Below are 18,062 nucleotides of genomic sequence, written 5' to 3'. Positions count from 1 at the left end.
AGAAATGAGGCTCGCTCCCGCAGCTGGGAAAGGCTGCCTGCCACTCGGGGTCGACACCAGTACAATCCAGGGACAGGACAGCTAGTGTCAGGACCTAATCCAAGATGAAAACATGGGCCCCTTGTTATATCCAGTAGGAATATATTTGGAACTGCAGTAGAAGCGCATTAGACCAAGACAAGGCCCTCCTGAGCCGTGTGACTGTGGAGGCTGTGCGCACAGAATGTCCTGGGTCCTGGTGGCGGGGGAGGGGTTGGGGGAAGACTCCACCCTGAGGAGCTCAGCACACAAGCAGCTCCTCCCCGGGCAGGGCCTCTACAGCGGAGGGAGCATCAGGAGAGGCCTGAACAAAGCCCAGGGGGCCAGGGGGCAGATGGGGGGCCTCCCAGCTCCGATGTGAGGTAGTAGAAGGCTGGAGGGTCAGAAGAGAACTGGAGGCCTTAGGACGCCGGGAGGAGGGGCAGGAATGGGTGGAGAGAACACTGGGATTGAGGCTTGAAGAGAGGGAGTTTCTAGGCATGGGATTACCCCAGTTTTATTTTATGAAGTAGAGTACATCAAGTTTAGATGTTTTTCCCCTCTAAACCTCTCTCCTTCCCCTCATTCTCCACTGCAGTAAATGACCCAGCGGATGCTGTCCGTCCAGCTGGTCAGGGCGGAGCTTGCAGCGCGTCCTGCCCCTCTGCCTCAGCAGTGCTCGCTGAGTCCTGTCACTTCCCTTCAGGTCCCTGCTGGGCCTGCACGTCTGCGGCTCTGGATCCACTGAGGCCACCCCCACTTCTGGCCTTGTCTGTGACAGCAGCAGCCTCACTGCCTGGCTTTTGGATCATCAGACTGGAGTTTAAGTCCTCATTCTGCTGCAGGTTAGCTGAGCGACCTTGGATAGGGCTCTTCATCTCGCTGGGCCTCAGCTGCTGCATCTGTAACATGGGGATGAGAACACCTATATTAAACAGTGGTGGTCTGGACAAAAGGGGCTTAGCACACAGTACATGCTCAGCGGATCGGCTTCTTGTCTCCTCTTCATCCCTCAGGCCCTAGTTTGCCCACTGCTTCCCTAGGGACCCTCTCCTGGCTTGCTGCAGGTTCCCGCAGCGTCCTCACGCTTACCATCTTCTGCAGACAGCCTTCTCCACGAGCACGGGATTCTGGCTTTCTCTGCCTCGGCTACTGAGGTGCCTGACGTGAAGTAGGGATTCGTTTTTTTGCTATTTGACTGTTCTCCCTGTACATAATCAAAGGTTTCCAGGCGTGGGGAGGTCCCTGTAATGTTCCCCCACCAACTCCAGGTAAGTGGACAGATGACCACATTGTATAAACAGTGGAAACCAGGAGTACCCCACCTGCTTTAAGTTAGACCTCGGGCACTGGGGCCACTCATCATAGCAGATCCCGTTCATGAGCAGCAGACCTGGGTCGGGTAAGACCCACACAGGGCCAGGCTGCTGCAGCCAGGAAGCCCGTGCTGCAGACTGACACACACTTCCCTGGGAAGGCAGTCGGGCTGGGGCAAGCTCACCCCCCGGGGGGAATGACGGCGGCCCTCCGCTCATCGACCCAGGGCCACCCGCGCGGTTGAGCCAACGCTGCTTCTCAGGCCTTGACAGCTCCCACTGAGGCTGACCGATCATGGGAGAAGTGTGCACGCCAAGAGGTCGATGCCCTGAGAAGCCCAAGATACGGAGGGACTGGGTGGTGGTTTTACCTTTGTAAAATAACATGACTAGAAAAGTACATTAAAGTGCAGAGGTTGATGAGTTATGAGATGAGCCGTCGTGAAACCCACCACTCTCCGGAAGGTCACTCATCCTCTCCGACCTCTAGACGGGGCCAGGGCCCTGGCTCTTGTAGTTACCATGTCATTGCACCTGAAAATAACACTTTTGCCCGATTCTGAACTTCTAAAGAATGGAATCATTCGGCAGAGAATTTCCTCTTCCTCCATCCAGTGTACGGGGATTCACCCACGCATCTGTGTACGCAACCAGCTCCTTCACTCACTGCTTGGTTATGCTCTGCAGGGGAACATTTCAGACTGTTGACCCCTTGCCCCGCTGGCGGACACCGCGCTGTTTTTGGCTTGTGTGCTATCACTGCCTTTGGGCGAGGCTGTCCTGGAGGACTTGCCGAGGTGACGGGGGTTTGGAGCAGAAGCAGTGGGGGAGAAGCAGCCGTGGGCACAGTGGTGGGCAGGCAGGAGGGACTCCTGGCCCAGAGAGGGCTCTGGGAGCAGGCTGGGCGGTGCTGTGGAGGAAAGGGTGGCGGAGGGCCCCTCCAGAAGTTCACCCTTACTCGGACCACGGGGTTCACCTCCCCCACCTGCTGTACGTGCTGTCTGAGCCCATACTCTGCTCCCTGGAGGCACCTCTGGTGGCTCTCCTTTCCAAAGATGGGCAGGCATCAAGAGGTTTGTGTTTGGGAAGTTCAGGGGTCGCCACTGCCCAGAATGGAGGTGAGGCGCCAGCACAGCGGCCTGTGGCTTAGCCCTCACCTGCCCTGGAAGTGAGGCTCCCAGGCAGGGCCACCCAGCCAGAGACGCTGTCCCCGGTCACACTGCCCACCACAGTGGCTGGATCTTCGCTAGTTCACACTGGGGACCACCCTGGCTAGAGGTGGCCAGGAATCCTGTGAGCACTGAGAGCCCGACACGTCCCCCTTCTCCCTCCAGTTGGGCAGGTACAGGCGAGAGAAGTTCCTTGCCTTAGAGCAGGCCGACTGCCTAGCAAACAAGAAGGGTTCCTGCCCCCTCCAACTCTGGACGACATGGGAAAGCAGGTATGGGGGGCACTCCGGCAGAGCAGAAGTTCAAGTGCGCGCTTTCAGGATGCTGCCCCCCAGGCTGCATGGCAATTAACTTTGTAAAACACAACTATTTCCTCATTGGTTCCTCCACAGCTTTGTGGGTTAACCAGACAAACTTCCCCACAGAGGAGAACAGCCTGGAGTGGTCAGGGCCAGAGCCTAAATCAGCGAAAGAGCCAGAACACAGGTCCCACGATCTCTGGATTAGGGTAGCACAGGCCTAGGCAGACACCCACTCTGGCTTCTTCAGGCTGAGAGTTGTCTCAAGCCCGATGGAGTCGGTGTCTGCTGCCACTTACCAATGGGTGCAGCCCCTGGCCAGTGAGGACTCAGAACGAGGTCCAGGAACAGGTGAGAAGAGCTGCATGGCGGGCGGTTTGACTATCAAAGGGCTGAAGGGAAGCTCTCCGGAAAACTGGAGACAGCCTTGACTAAAAGCCACCCTTGTGGCTGACTGTGCTATGGGAATCAAACATGAAACCATGTCCTGTGTACAATCACATAAGTTTAGCATGGAAATATATATATAAAATACTCAAAGAATTAGCTCATAGTTGCAAATACACTCTACTTATAGATACTTGTTCCAATCAAGCCTTTTTCACTATTTCCTATGTGAAACTCTGGTCTCTGTCTACAGTGGGTTAGTTCTAAAAGGGCTTTCCAGGTCCCAGTTCTTTCTGGATAATGAGGATCTTTTATCTGCCCAGTCTTCCTAACAGACGGCAGTGCCAGAGACAGAAATGCCACATTATCTCCTGGGATAGGGATGCATCTAAGTCACCAAAGAAGGCTGTGCAGAACCACTGGTCTCATTAGTTGTTAAAAGAGTGAGTCAGCTGGTATACCCAGAGCTGTCAGAAGCAAAGTGTAAGCTGAGGTCTCAGTTAGGGCCCCAGAGATGAAGGGCAAACAGGTGACTTCAGACACCCAGGCTCTTGTCCTCAGCTTTTTAGGCCTTGGCAGTGATCTCCGCAAGTTTAGAGGGCTTTCTTTGGAGGGCAGAGCTACGGAGGACATGAGAGGCAAGGGTGATCCACATGTCCGTGTAAGGAGAGGGAAAGGATTCACCCCCTCGCCCTCCCCGCCTCGGCAGTGCACAGGAGCCATGGGCAGTTGCTTTAGCTGCCAAGGTTCCTTCCTGCCTAGTGTGGCTCAGAACTTCCTAAGGCGGGCGGGGCTTTGGGGAGGAATTCAGCTACCGTCTGGAAAGAGGAGGTTAACTTCCTACCTGGACGTGGGGGCGAGGAAGGCAGAGTGGCATCAGGTTCGCAACTGCTGCAGGCTGACTGGGAAGGAACTGCACCATCCCAGCACCTTAGACCCGGCGCGCAGAGGACTGGCGACAAGGCCCAGGCTACAGGCCTTCGGGCTCAGCCCTCCTTCCAGCTGACAAGACTGGGTGAGCAGAGTCCTAGGCCCCTGGGAACTAGTCCCTCGGGCTGATGCCTCGGGCTGCTCAGGGGAATAGCTGGGGCCTTAACAGCTTCTCCGAGCCCCTGGGGAAGGAGGCCTTCACTGCGTTTCTGGCAGAGACATGGATGGAACTGTTGTTAATAAAGTACCTTGATTTATACACGTCTCCAAGGAAGCATGTGTGGAAGGAGAGCAGACAACTGAGCGTCAGGAACACCAGCACCACACACGAGCAAGGACGGGACAGTCTGGCACAGCCCGGAAGGCCAGCTGCAGAGGCAGAAGAGCCAGCAGGCATGGCAGGTCTTTGGGGACCCCAGAGCACATGTGTTGGGCACAGATGTCTGAGGCAGCAGCTGGTTGGTCCGTCAAGTCAAATGAAAGAACAGAAATGTCACCCCGGTTGGGTCCCCAGGGCTGGCAGGAACTTCAAAACTGGGAGCCGCCCCAGTAGAGTGTGTCGGCAGGTACCAGCATCGAAGGGGGACTTGAAAGATTCCAGTTCTAGGGGATGACTGTCCAACAGGCAAAGTACAGTAGGGGAACCATTTATAATTTGGGTGACGAAGCCTTAAGTATGTTCACCCCCCGCCCCCCGGGCTCCTCCGGCCTTGGAGATGGCAAGCGGGGTGAGCTGAAGGCGAGGTCATCACTCGTTTGCAACCTTAGGCTCACCTGCTAAGAGCAGACACAGCCCGGCCCAGGCCCGTGCCTCAGACATCCGCGCTGCGCAGAGGCAAGGCCCCCTCACTCTCCCTCCCCTGCTGCGCAGCCTGCAGAGCCAGTGGCTCTGTGCAGCTCCTGGCTCGTGCAGTCTTCAGTCAGGAACCTAAACCTCGCCAGCTGTTCGGCAAACTGAGGCCACCTCAGCTCCAAGCAGTTTTTCTCTGGCCCCTCTTTCCCACTGCTGTTAGGGGATTCTAAAGCAGCAGTGCACCTCCAGACCTGCATCCATTAAAATATATCGATATTAAAGTTTACATGTGAACTCCGAAGTCTTCGAGTAGTGACACAGTTGCACGTTACTGTAAGTAAACTCAGATCAGAATGTTACCTCTGTAGGGTGGAAGACCCAGGGCAGGGCCAGCTGTCTTCAAGTTTTAAGACTGGTGAGACAGGAGCCCGTCTGGCTCTGATCATTCCCAATGTCCGCCAGCAGTGAAAGTCACCTTGTCTCATGGACAGAGGGGCGGGGAGCACTTACTAGGTCCTCATCATCGACCCCACCCCGGGGCCAGCACTCCAGTCCAGCTGAGGAGGCGCTCAGCTGGTGCTGCAGGACTGGATTCCACCCCAAGCTTGTGGGCTCAGAAACCCCCGAGTCTTCACACCCAATAACTGGTTTTGAAACTGGCTTTTGTGGCAGCACCTCAGAGGTTCCCTGCACTCCCTCCCTCCAGGTGTCATATTAAAGTGAAAATCACACGGAACAGGTATGCTCAGAGACGCAGCGTGCGTGGCTCAGGCTGCTGGAGCCTGCAGGTAGGGCGCAAGCCTGGTGCTGGGGCCACCACACCTGGCTGCTAGGGGCTGTCACCGTGTGTAATTTTAGTGATTATAACCTTTGGGTGTTTCTCACCTGATGTTTGGAAGAAAAGGCCTGAAAGCAGGTCCTGGATAGTCCTCTATTAACCCTTTTTTTCAAGCATCTACTTCAGTTTTGTCTATAACCAGAGACTGCAGACAAGCTGTAACTATTTCCACTTACATAGATAAAAATCAGGCTTTTTCCTCTATAGCATTCCAAATAAAAACAGGTATGAATTGGACAACTGAGTTCACAACTTGCACTAGTCAGAAATGCTTCCCCACTCTGACCCTTATCACTGCACTGATTTTAAGACATGACATGAATTTAGTTCATTCTTATTAACATTGTTTTTAGGTACTGGAAAGGTTAAAAGGAAAAAAAAATGGATTATATATGATATCAAAACTTTTTGATTTTGGTACCAGGGATCGGAGGACTTAGTTTAAGCTTTTGTGTAGTGACTGCTAGGCTCATCTCCAAGATTTCTGATTTGGCTAATTCAAAGAGAACCAGGTTAGAATAACTATTTATCGAAGGCTGCTTTCTGGAAGCCCAAAAGCTGTGAGGGGAAGGCATCAGGAGAGAATATTTCTTATTCACATTTTGCTTTCACTGGTAACCCTGGCTGAATCTTTGCTGCTCCCTGAATCTCATTTTTCTCAACAAAGCATCACAAACTCAAAATGGATTAAACACCTAAATGTAAGACCAGATACTATAAAACTCTTAAGAGGAAAACATGGGCAGAATACTCTTTGATATAAACAAACAGCAGCAATATCTTTTTCAGTCCATCTCCCAGAGTTATGGGAATAAAAACAAAAATAAAGGGGACCCAATTAAACGTGAAAGCTTTTACACAACAAAGGGCATCACAAACAACGTGACCCACAAGGGATTGGTCACCCAACAGCTCACACAACTCACTCACAACAACAAAAACAATCAAAAGGGCAGAAAACCTACACATTTTCCCACAGAAGATATACAGATGGCCAACAGCCACATAAAAATATGCTCATCACCAATAATTGTTAGAGAAATGCAAATCAAAACTATTCACAAAACAGAAACACAATGAATGCATGGTTAGCAGAGGGGAAGGGTGGCGTGAGGCAGGAGAGGACAGTTTGGGAGTTTGGAATTCACATGTACACACTGCTGTTCTTAAAACAGATAACCAACAAGAACCACTGTAAAAAATAAAACCAGGAGGGCAGGTGAACTCAGTAATTTTAATCATCCAAATCTTTCTTCAAATCAGATCTTACGTGGAAGCCCAATACGAAAAAGGGCTGAGGCTTGGTCCCCACAGAAGAGGATGAAGGCCACACACCTACCCACCTGAGGTCCCTGACCCGCCTCGGACGTCAGGATTCCAAATCCCAGGCCTCTGAGACACAGATGGGGACTCCTGCTGTCCCCTCCTGGCCAGGCTCCTCTGTCTCCTGAACAGACTAAGGGGAAGAGTGGATTTACTCCAGGCACCTAAACATGGGCCACACGCCTGACTAGCGAAGCACCGTGCAAGGGGCTGAACAACTGTGGGTGGAAACGGTCTCTCCTTGGTTTACACAGTCAGTCTACAGCAGAGTCCAGGCAGTAGCAGGCACCACTGTCAGCAGCAACAGGCTATTTCACCAGGATCCAAGCCTCAGGGGTTAAGTTCTGCATTTAGAAAAAAATCTTAAAACCAGTCTGGAAGCAGTTACAAGTCAATTTTGAAAGCTGATGTAAAATTTCACTGAAAATACAACTAAAATGCCAACTGCCACGAGCAATGTAACGGAAGCCAAGAACATGGATATGATAGAAAAGACAGTAAGTGGTAAATAAAATACAACAGCACTTAAAACCTTTGTTAATTCCTACTTCGGAGGGTACCGTTTCCCCTCACGACTCTGACCAGCTGCCTAACCTAGAAGAGCCCCGTTTGACCGGGAAGCAGCTGGTATCTGCACAACAGGCAGCAGACCCCAAACAAGGGAGGGGACACAGGCAGCACAGCCGCGGGGCACCAGGGCCAGGGAGACCGTCTCAAGGAGTCCGAGGCTTGGGAGCGGACCTGCTGCCTCTCGCGTTTTACCTGCCCTCCAGATAGCTCATCGGTTAGCTCCTTAGAACAAATGCTCTTAGACGATGAAATCAAACAGCTAGACCCCGCCATGTTTTCCAAACTCCAAGGGGAGACTCAGTCATTTTGCTGCACAGCCCAGGCCCATCATCACCGGCAGCCGCAGCCTCGGCAAACACGGCATTCCGCTACCCGGGGCTTTCAGGGGCAGGGCATCACCCAGCCTCGCGGGCCAAGCCGGGTGTATCAAGCCAAGTGGCCTGAAAACTGTATTCTAGGGTTTACTCTCTACTCCCATTTTGATTTTTTTTTTGATAGCTGGATGCTCTGGGAGCATTTTGTTCATTCCCTTTTAAATGTGCCAGTGTCTAATTCTTTAGACTATTCTTTGCTAATGCCGAAATAATGAGCATTTTTGCAAAATCAATTTTCTGTACACCTTTACTAGGAAGTCTTAGTGGATCACTGCAACTCTATCATTTTTTTGGACTGGGATCAAGACCAAAGTACAGAAAGCAGGGAACTACTGAGACCCAGGAAAGGCAAATCCGGAGATGACAATGACGACCTGGCACCTCAAGGTCACCTTTAGTGCTCCAGGGCTGAGAGAGCCCTGAGTGAGGAACACTGGCCGTGTCCTCGGATAACCAATTCTTCCACGTACAGCCTCCCTCAAGGGGCAGTTGCCTGCCTTCTGCCCATACTGCAGGTGTCATCCATCCTAACGCCCGCAGTTCCCCATCTGTGGCCCCGACAGCTTTGTTAGATTCTCCCAGCATTTCTAACTTACCAAGGGCTGAACCATTAGCCCTCAGGAACAGGAGCTCTGCAGACACACACTCAGGTTTTCACAAAGTGGTCTAAGCCCAGACAGCTCCCTGATGGACTGCAGGCCGCTGAAGTGGCACCTCCCTCACACACCTGCCACGTGGCACACACAGATCTCAGCCTGGAACCAGCTGGAGTGTGTTTAAGTGTGTGTGTACTTTAAGCAGTGAGTACATCCAGAGAGCGACCCTGGGAGGCGCTCAGGTGGCTCACCGCAGGCCACTTGTCAAGAGCCCACAATTCACCTCAGATGTAAGGCTGGCGACCCGAGCTGGGCACTGCTTGGTACCTACCCCCCCTTGGGAAGAACTACACCACGTTATGTCCCCCAGAGGCCCAAGGGGCGGGAAGGGTGCCCAACAGTGACATGGGCAAGAAAATCCCTCTACAGAGAGCATGATTAAGTCAGGAAGTGACGGGAAGCTACGGCCTTGCCGACTGTTGCAGATCTAAGAGGCGGAGGTTCCTCCCTCTTGGAGGAGGCGGCAGGCAGCCTCTACTTATGCACACAGTCCACTCATACCCAGTTCGGTCTCCTCTGCCCCAAGGAGTCTCTGCCAAGGACAGGCAGAGGCAGGGTGCTTTCTGGCCGCCCTCCCGCAAACCCCGTTCAGTCTCCACTGCACACAGGCCTCGGTGCTCACTTGCAGCTGCAGGCGCTGCCGATGCTCCCTTGGTGTGTGGGGCTAAGGGGCCGGAGCACTGGCTGAAATCAGAGTAACAGCAGGGAAAAAAAAGCCTGGAGGACAGAGGTAGTTTTAATTACCGTTGACACTCAGTTCTTCGGATAAGGAAGAATAGCTGACTGTGTGCTTTGCCTTTTTAACTTTGGAGATCATAGGGGCAAAACCCATCAAGGAAATGTGCTTTAGTGTGTGGGCATCACGGTGCAGGCTGCTTGCCAAGGTCTAGAGCTAAAAAGAAATCTAGCTTTCCTGTGTCAAAGTTCAGTTTCTCAGCAGCACCTCAAATTGCTTTGGTGTCAGAGGGAAATGGGATGAAGGGAAATAAAACCACAGGGAGAAAAATCAGAACGTGCTAGAAAACGCTACCATGCGGAACACTAAACTTTATTCACTTTATTTATATATTTAACAGTTCTAAAGTATTTACTTCTTGCTTTGACAAAAAATGAAAAATACAGGAGCGCTGATCGACTCCTCTTTAGGAGAAAAGGGTTATATGTACAGCTACGGAGAGTTACGGTTCCTCCTTTACATACAAAGAAAAATATTAATAAAAAAGTGCTTCATTGATCAAAAAAGGGCTAAGAGCTGCAAGCATTTATTCACACTGTACATCAGACCCAAGAAACCCGTAATCATTACCTCTTGGCACCTGTCACTAGGAACTGCACAATCTTCAATTAGACTGACTTCTCCCAACCTGCAAGGCCTGACCACACCGAGTGTGGAGGAGAACTTACACCCTGTTTCACTCAATGCAAATTCTGAGCAGCCAGCTGCCACTGGAAAGTCAGCCGTGCTCAGGTGCCCTTGGCTTTGCCTGGACTGACAGCTCCAGGGAAGGCTTCGGGCCAAGTCTTAGCTATACCCAGGCACACACAGGAGCCACCTTCCTGAGACACAACTTACCCTTCGCCAGGGAGCTGCTCCCAAAAGGCCGGGAGAGTTCCCAGGCTGCACCCCCACTGCTCACCACAATCCGCCCCGTTACCAGTTAGCAGCTTTTTGCAGCGCCGAGCAGGGCCCTTCCCCAGGGAGGGAGGGCAGGCACAAACATGGACACCAAGATCACAAAGCACACACCTAAACTCTGCTCCACCCTTCTCCATAGCCACCTCCACCACAAATCCTGATTTAAGGCTCTTTGAGTGCCTTATCAAAGGGCCACATCAAAGCTTGCTGAGGAGAGGTGCCTTGCATCTCCGACGGGCTATGTCCCTTCTCTAAGGAACCCTGCAGTCACCACGTCTTGCGGCCGACAAGCAGCACAACAGCAGGGCCGGGCTCCAAAGGGCGGTGGAGGAAGGCTGGTTCTGTGGGACACACTCCCCTTTCTAGACGATTGCACTCTGAAAGACCGATTCTACCCTCAAGGAGGAGATCCAGGATTGTTTGGGAGTGGGGCGGCTTGGGAACTCTGAGTCTGGACTTCCCTGTGCTGGCCGAAGAAGAGAGTGTTTGGGGGACCAGGCCTGTGAGGGGGCTTTCAGGCGCTCCCCAGGCTCAGTGCGCACTCTGGCCCTGACCGCAGCAGCAGGGTGCTGTGCTCTGGCTGGTCTGACGCCCAAGGGTGGGAAGAGCTGCCGGCCTGGCTGAGGGGGCCAACCACTGACAGTGAGGGGAGCCCAGACACCTGGGTCCCTTAACAATATAACAAGAGAATCCTGTGGAGAAGGAGATGCCAGCCACCCACGGCCAGCCCTCTCAGGGCCTCTGGAGGGTGCCCCCTCCCAACCCCACTCCCACTCCTCTGCCTGTGGCAGGACTGGCCCAGCCCCTCTCGGCAGGGAGAGGGCACAGGGGCACTGCTCTTAGGGCAGATGCTCTCGGCGTCCTCAGAAGCAAAGGTTTCCACTCAGCTTTGATTGTGGCGGTGGTAACGAGGATTGGTCACAAACAGCAGTACCGGCGTTATTCCCTGCTATCTAGCTCAGGCCTCCACTCCTGACTCAACCAGCCTCCTCCCATCCTGAAGAACAAAGCACCGCTCAGCATCGCTTGACAGCTGGCAGCCTCTGGTCTTTCGTAAAAAAAAAAAAAAAAAAAATTTCTTTTTCTTTTTTTTTTTAAGACAACCAGGGTACTTTTCTCTTTTTTGGAGGCAGAAGGAGGATAGAAAATGGAGGGGAAAAAAAGTGGGGGCGGGATGGGAAGGGAGGACTCAGCACATCCCAGCGGCACACCCCAAAGGGCCGCCATTCTGCACAGCTGGCTCACGCCCCCATTCCAAAGCGCACGGGCCTCTAGGTCTGCCCAGGCTGCGTGGGCCTGTCAGGGGAGCAGCTTGGCCTCCGCCCGCCCCAGGTCACGGAGCTTCAGTTTGAAGTGGCAGCAATGGGCTTATCCAGTTCAAGGTCAATGCTGGAGCTTGTGGGATGCAGGCTGCTATAGCAAGACTTGCACACTCGGCTAGGTTCAAAGAGCTGCTGGCTGGGAACTGGAACCTTCTGGTTACAACAGCTGGAGCAGAATACGTTCCCACAGTTCCTTGAGATGAGAAAAAACAAAAGCAGAGTTAGCGTCAGCAGCAGAGACAGGCTGGGGAACCAGCTTCCGAAGACGGGGCTTCCCGGTATGCAACTCCTATATGCTGGAGACGGAGACTCCTCTACACCAAACAGTCCGGTGGGTCTGACCCAGGAAGAAGCCAGGCAGGGAAGGGAGCCCTCCCGAGCACAGTCGCACACCACTTTCACTTTAGGGTCCAGGACACTTGGCTGCCTTATCACTACAGCTCAAGGTTACCAGCTGTCAGAAGGCACTGCTCAACAGAGAGCCATGAAAGCAAACGGGCCCAGGACGGAAGGCAGCTACTAGGCTCGATGGCTGAGTCTTGGCCCAGGAAAACCCTGTGGCCACACCCACCTGAGCAATGGCCTCTGTGTAGCTTGACATCATGAAGAGGCCAGAGACCAATTCAATTGGTCTCCGAGCCGCTCAGATGAGAGAAACCTCCAGCCCACCTGGGGAGTGAGAAGCCCGTGCCCAAAGGCTCACAGGCAGTAACAGAGCAGGCTGCTGCCATCTAGGACTGCTGTGCTGCCGGCATGCGAAGCCAGGAGACGAGCAACCAGTGCCGCACGCTCAGGGTGAGAGGACAATGCAGGTGAACACGCGTGCACACACACCCCCGATCAGACAAGGGTCAGTCACTTTTGTGGGTCACTCTGCTGCCCGCATGCATCTCCAGGGAGGATCTGCTCTCTGAAAGTCTGACTGCACCCTGACCTCTCACCCTTCCTCCATTTGAAAGCCCAGCTCTGACGCGTGTGTGCAGCACAGGTGTCTGCACACCCAAACAGATGCTCTGTATGGCCTCCAGGAAAGGGAGCTGGCAGAGGCTGAGGTTCTGCTCCCCTTACAGCCCCACCCTGGGGAGGCCCTAAAAGCAACCCCAATAAGCCCAACAGGAGACTCCAAGGAGTCTGATGCAGCCCTCCAATGACGTGGGGTCAAAAGCTAAAGGGGAACTCCTCCTCAGCCAGCATCACTCACGACCTCTCCTTTATGCTCCTCAGAACGGAAACCCACTGCTGGATTAAGGGCCACTTAAGCACGAAAGAGAATGCTGAATACCCTTTGTGGACGAAAGAATACCACAAAAGGAAAGGGGCAATGAAAAGACGGAATGAAAACCAACACACAAGACTTCATCCTCTGGAATGCAGTAATTCACAACTGTTTCTGAAAAGCATGTATCAGTAAGAAACCTGTGGTTACAGAGAGAAACTGCCTCAATCTATTTCTGAATGTGTATATTTATTTCACATACCTGCTGGAATTCAGCTCAAAGGCCTGACATGAATTTGATAAGCTAAGCTTGTCTATCTGACCTCTCTCAGGCAATCCTGATGGATGCCACGTGGGGTCTTGTCTTGCAGTTTTCAATGCTAGCAGTTCTCTGGAAAGACCACCTCTGTTTGGTCCTGGGCTCTTTTTTTTTTTTTTCTTTTTCTTAAAGAGTAGTGATGCCAGTACTATTCTGGCATCTCAGGGACTGACTGACCCAAAAGACAAAGCTCTAAATACCCCTCTACTGGCCACTTCACAAGACCAGCCCCTGCTGAAACACCTCTCTTGCCATCAGCCAGATGGCTCGCCTGACCTGTGCAGTCAGCAGGCGCACCCTCGGCTGCAGCCTGACCAGCTCCAGTGGTCTCCTCAGCCAGCGGCTGTGGTGCCTCCCCGCCCCCAGCCCCACCTGCCTGCGCTCCCAGCCCCAAGCTTCATCCCAGTGAGTGCAGAGAGGGGGAATGGGAGCGTTAGTGTGGAGAAGTTACTGGAGATGTGCAGACACCACAGACAAGCTGTTGCAAATGCTCACCACGTTTGATCAACACGATCAGTGTCCCTGCAAGGAGGGGAGAGAGAGCTCAGAGGAGAAGCCAACTACAGACATCTGGGCTTGGGGTGAGGGCGGGGAGATACACAGTCCTGGAAGCATCATCGCTGGACAGATAGGTGGTTCCATTTTAAACCAGGTCCACTCATGCGGGTGAGCTCTGTCACAATTCAGATCAAATTCCTATCCCAGGAACACCATTCTCCAGTCACCACCCCACCTGGAGCAAAGCATCCGTAGCCACTCACTCTGCAGCCCAAAAAGAAGAAAGAGCCTTGTGGACCGAAAACTGTGTTCTCAGCCAGTCACCACCAGCCCCCCACCCCCAAGGAGTATGAGGCCAGGGAGCAGGGCAGGGGGCAGGCGAATGAAGCTCCCCGCCCACAGCAGGAAAGCTCTTGCCCACAGCAGCCGTGCTGCACGGGAGGCACGGTCACTCTAGAATACGGAGTGGCGGTTCGGGTGGCAACAGCTACTGTTCACCAATCAAGGAGGAAAAAACAAAAAGGGACATCGTATGTACATTTCAAAACTTACAATCACTCTAAAATGGAAGACAGACATCAAATGAAGTTCTGCAAACACCGATTTCAGAAGCACAAAAGGTGGGCCAGGGTCCTGAAGACCCTTGGGTCTGCCAGCCAGATGCCCGCATCTCCGTCCGCAGGCTCTGCCCCAGCCTCGGCCCCCACACCCCGCCCGCCCCGCCACTGCCCCCAGGGGTACCTGCAGTGGTGCTTCCGGCTGGCAAGCCAGAAGGCACTGTCGCAGGCGTAGCAGTGGGCGGCCAGGTGGTCAGGGAGCCAACGGGTCATCTGTAAAACATTGGGGCCAGGTCAGCGACAGGAGATGGGCCACCCAGCTGGAGCCAGTGGAGCCATGCTGGGGCAGCAAGGGCCACAAGCACCACACCGGCTCCAGTGGTGCCAGCCAGTCAGGCCTGACGTCAGCAGTACAAGAAAGGCGTCCAAACTGTTCCCCTCGAGGGGACTCCAAACTCCCTTGAGATCAAGAGGCAGCCAGAGCAGCCTGGTCGCTGTGAGTGGGCAACGCTCTAGTGCAGAGGCACTGAGGAAAGAGGGCTGGCTCAAGTCTCCCTGGCTTAGAAACTCCAGACGTGACAGGGATTCACAGGTGCTGAGACTCAGAGAGGGCCGAGTGTGTGGCGAGGTCTCCCCTGGCTGGGGCGGGGGGACAGACGGTGGGGGCGGAGAAGGACGCGAACACTTGCAGGGCTGGCACTCAGAACAGGGGCTGAGCCTGTACCTCCGCGTCCTGTTTATCCACCTGCTCCCAGCTGGCTTCAGAGAAAATCTCTGTGCTGCAGCGAGACAAACAGTTCTGATCCAGATTGCTTTCCGAGTCGGGAATTGAAGTCTGTTGGCAAACAAACACAGCTGAACAGAATGAACCTGGTCTCCTCCCAGAAGAAGAAAGAGCTTGGCAAAGAAGGGAGCACGGGGAATGTGGGCGGGCCTGGGTGTTAGGGCTGCTGAATCTCTAGGTGCCTCAGCCATCGAGAGCTGGGTTGAGCAGGTGCAGAGACAGGGTTGAGCTCAGCTGGAAGAGAGATACACAGATCTAAGGCCGGGTGCAGTGACTCTCGAGTGGAGGGGCAGGCCTCGCTCGGGCTCCAGGGAGTGAGTAGGCAGAAGTGACCAGGGTGGAGGGGGAACGCCGTGTCGGCTTCTCCAGGGGACCTGCCAATCTAACCCTGCCACTGACACCTGTGTGCTGAAACAGTGCTTTGGCGTGTCCTCCTTTCTCTGAAGGACTCTCCCGGAAAATGAAAAAACCAAGTCAGTTTGAAGTGAAGTCACTGGATGAGCCCGCCTTTAATGTACGCTGACTGATTCAGAGCCAGACTCATACCTGTTCTTAATCACGCCGAGTCAGACCCACCAGGAAGCAGAGTGTCTCCCTGAGACCCTCCCCTCAGGTACTCCCCCCTCCAGTCCCCAGGCCCATCTGCACTAACTCCCGACTGTGCTAGAAACCAATCCTCCTTCCCTTCTCTACTGCCACCACCTGCCACAAGATGGGCACAAATATGTTTAAAAAGAACTAGACCTTCCAAGCCACAGCTCACGGTACTTGGGGGGTGGGGACTAACCGCTCACTAGCTATTGGGGTTAGTACAGGCACTGTGACTCGACAGGCATATCTGGTGTTGCTGGACGAATGTCATTCTGCGAGTTCACGCTCTTCAAGGCCTGACCCTCTCTGCACAGAGAACTGACCCGCCACACAGCGAGTGTGCACTCACTTCCTGCCTCTCCTGTAGACAGGACGCCTGCGGAGGGTGCGCTGGCGGGAGAGCAGCACCTGGCAGGAGCCAGGTGCAGCAGCCTCTCACCGGGGCTGCTCTAAACCTTTCCAACTGCTTCTGAAATCCGGACAGAGGGCGCCCGCCACAGCGTGCCCATCTCCTGTGCAGCTACGGAGGCACCACGGTGTACTCACCACTTCATCCCCAAAGTCCCCGTTGAAGCGCAGGGAGCTGGTCAGGTACTGGCTCTCCAGGCGACTCCTCAGCTCCTGGACTTGTTTCTTCAAGGTCTCCACTTCCTGCTGGTGGCCCGACTCAATCTGACGCAGGCGCTGCTGGATCGTGTCCGTGTACACGGGCATGCCGTCGTCGTCCAGGTGGCTGCGGGAAGGCTGCTCAGGGCTGCCAGCGGCCGACGGTCTCCCCGAGTGGCCATGCAGCCACTTGGGGTGCAAGCTCCTCGCGTGGACGTGGGCAGAGCTGCAGCTTGTGGCCGACAGCTGGCGGCTCAGGGAGTCCTTGCTCCTCCCGGTCTCCCCGTTGGCGCAGTGTCCATTGGGGGTGGGGTACTTCTGGAGGGTACTAAGCCCTGGGGGCTTCTCCGAGGCCTTATTTTCAGTCTCTGGGGCACCGTTGCACACAAGCCCCTCCTTACATTCAGCTAAAGGCAAGGCACTAGGAGAATGTGCTGGGCTCCGGGCGCTGCCGGGGGAAGTCCTGTGCACCGCAGGCCCCAGCTGGGGCCTCTCCGCCAGGCTTCTCTCTGCAGGCCTGGGCTCCACGGCTGGAGGAAGCACGTCCTTGCCACCGAGCCGGCCACTGTGGACCGGGCCAGGTCTATGATGGCCCTGGGGCCCGCTGTCTGACTTCACTTTATCTTCCATTAACATGTCCACAGACCCATCCATGTTTGGTCCTCTGGTCTCAAATGAAACTTGGGAGGGCAGAGAACTTGACTGTGAGGTACCCGAGTCAACCTCCACAGCTGCTGAGACGGGAAGGGATGCCTCCTCCCTGGCCTCTGCCGTAGCTCCTATCTGAGACAGTTCCACAGGGACCTCCTGGGAAAGCTCTCCCCTGGGGGGCTCCTGGAGAGAACTGGGGAGAACAGTGTGCCCGCCCTGCTCAGGAACACCCTGTGTGAGCCCAGGAAGGCTGGTGCCTGGGTGGCTCCTTAGGGCAGCCTCACCCACCTCTGGCTGCTGATCAAGTTCACAGGCTGAGCCCTCGGGGCTCTTACCCCTGCTCCCCTCCTCTAACAGAGCCTCCTCTTTGACCTCCTGCACCCCTCTGTGGGCAGGCTCCTCTACCCCACTCTCCTCTTTGGTGGCCTCTTGCAAAATGTTCTCCATCTGCCCCTCAGCTACTCCAGCTGCAACAGACAGCTCGGCACCACCCAGCACTTTGGTCGGTTTCCCCAGGCTGTCAGGCTCCACAGGCTCCTCCCCAGGACCGGCCAGGGTGCTCAGTTCCAGCGAGCGACGGTGCTCCTGCCACTTCTCGTTGAGGCTTGGGTCACTGCTGCGCCGGCTGGCCAGAGGCACTGTGTTGTCGCAGGTGGTGGTCAGATTGTCAAACGATCGGGTCTTTGGTAGCCTAAAGAAAGGAGTTTGGGGGAAATAAGGATCTGAGGTTGTTCTGGGGGAAGTCAGAGACAACAGGTTTTAACAGGCAGTCATTTCCTCACTGGCTCCATCACAGCTACTCAAGGAGCTGTGGCATATCTGGAATAAGGCTCAGGCTGCGGCAGGCAGAGGAGGTCCAGGCTGAGACCTACTCTCGGGCACCTCCCCTACCCCATGCCCAACACATACAGATGAACTAACACCAAACACGGTTTCAGAAAGACAATCTTCATGATGCTTCTGCATTTCTCAATTAGTAGCAAAGAAAAGTAGCATTGCTGGTTTTCTGACAGTACAATATTTTAAATTATTGCTCATCAGTCTGAATTCAATGAAGCTAAGTCGTAGGTTGCAAAGCAGACTATCATCTGATAAACTCTGCCTTTCAAGGGCAAGGTGACAAGTCACGGCACACAGGCAGGAGCACAGAGCTGTGGCTGCAACTCAAGCCAGAGGGTCACAGAAACCCAGAGGATCTGCTCCATCACT

The 18,062-nt window shown here is 54.2% G+C and overlaps 1 protein-coding gene and 1 long non-coding RNA gene across 21 annotated transcripts in view; both read right to left on the bottom strand.

Moving 5' to 3' along the window:
• Positions 1-509: 509 nt before the first annotated feature.
• Positions 510-3,394, bottom strand: LOC138422391 (uncharacterized). The gene is made up of 2 exons (XR_011249858.1): positions 1,111-3,394; positions 510-920 (listed from the first exon to the last, which is right to left on the bottom strand). It is a non-coding gene; the product is annotated as an uncharacterized lncRNA (long non-coding RNA).
• A 6,306-nt stretch (positions 3,395-9,700) lies between these two features.
• The window catches only part of MTMR3 (myotubularin related protein 3), a 129,612-nt gene continuing 121,250 nt past the window's right edge, over positions 9,701-18,062 (bottom strand). For 6 of the 20 annotated variants that reach the window (XM_069557187.1, XM_069557204.1, XM_069557188.1 and 3 more), the window contains 5 exons: positions 16,143-17,544; positions 14,946-15,056; positions 14,406-14,494; positions 13,662-13,688; positions 9,701-11,824 (listed from right to left, as the gene is read on the bottom strand). In XM_069557187.1, coding sequence (XP_069413288.1) covers positions 11,653-11,824; positions 13,662-13,688; positions 14,406-14,494; positions 14,946-15,056; positions 16,143-17,544 — 1,801 coding nt within the window. In that variant the 3' untranslated portion in view covers positions 9,701-11,652. Of the gene's footprint in view, positions 11,825-13,661; positions 13,689-14,405; positions 14,495-14,833; positions 15,240-16,142; positions 17,545-18,062 lie in introns of those variants that run through there. The other 14 variants (XM_069557194.1, XM_069557191.1, XM_069557207.1 and 11 more) reach the window with 6 other exon arrangements.

The sequence above is a fragment of the Ovis canadensis genome, chromosome 17 (assembly GCF_042477335.2).
Source record: "Ovis canadensis isolate MfBH-ARS-UI-01 breed Bighorn chromosome 17, ARS-UI_OviCan_v2, whole genome shotgun sequence".
In the NCBI taxonomy this organism is placed as follows: domain Eukaryota; kingdom Metazoa; phylum Chordata; class Mammalia; order Artiodactyla; family Bovidae; genus Ovis; species Ovis canadensis.
The sequence above is the reverse complement of the archived record's forward strand: the minus strand, read 5'-3'. Positions and strand labels throughout refer to the sequence as shown.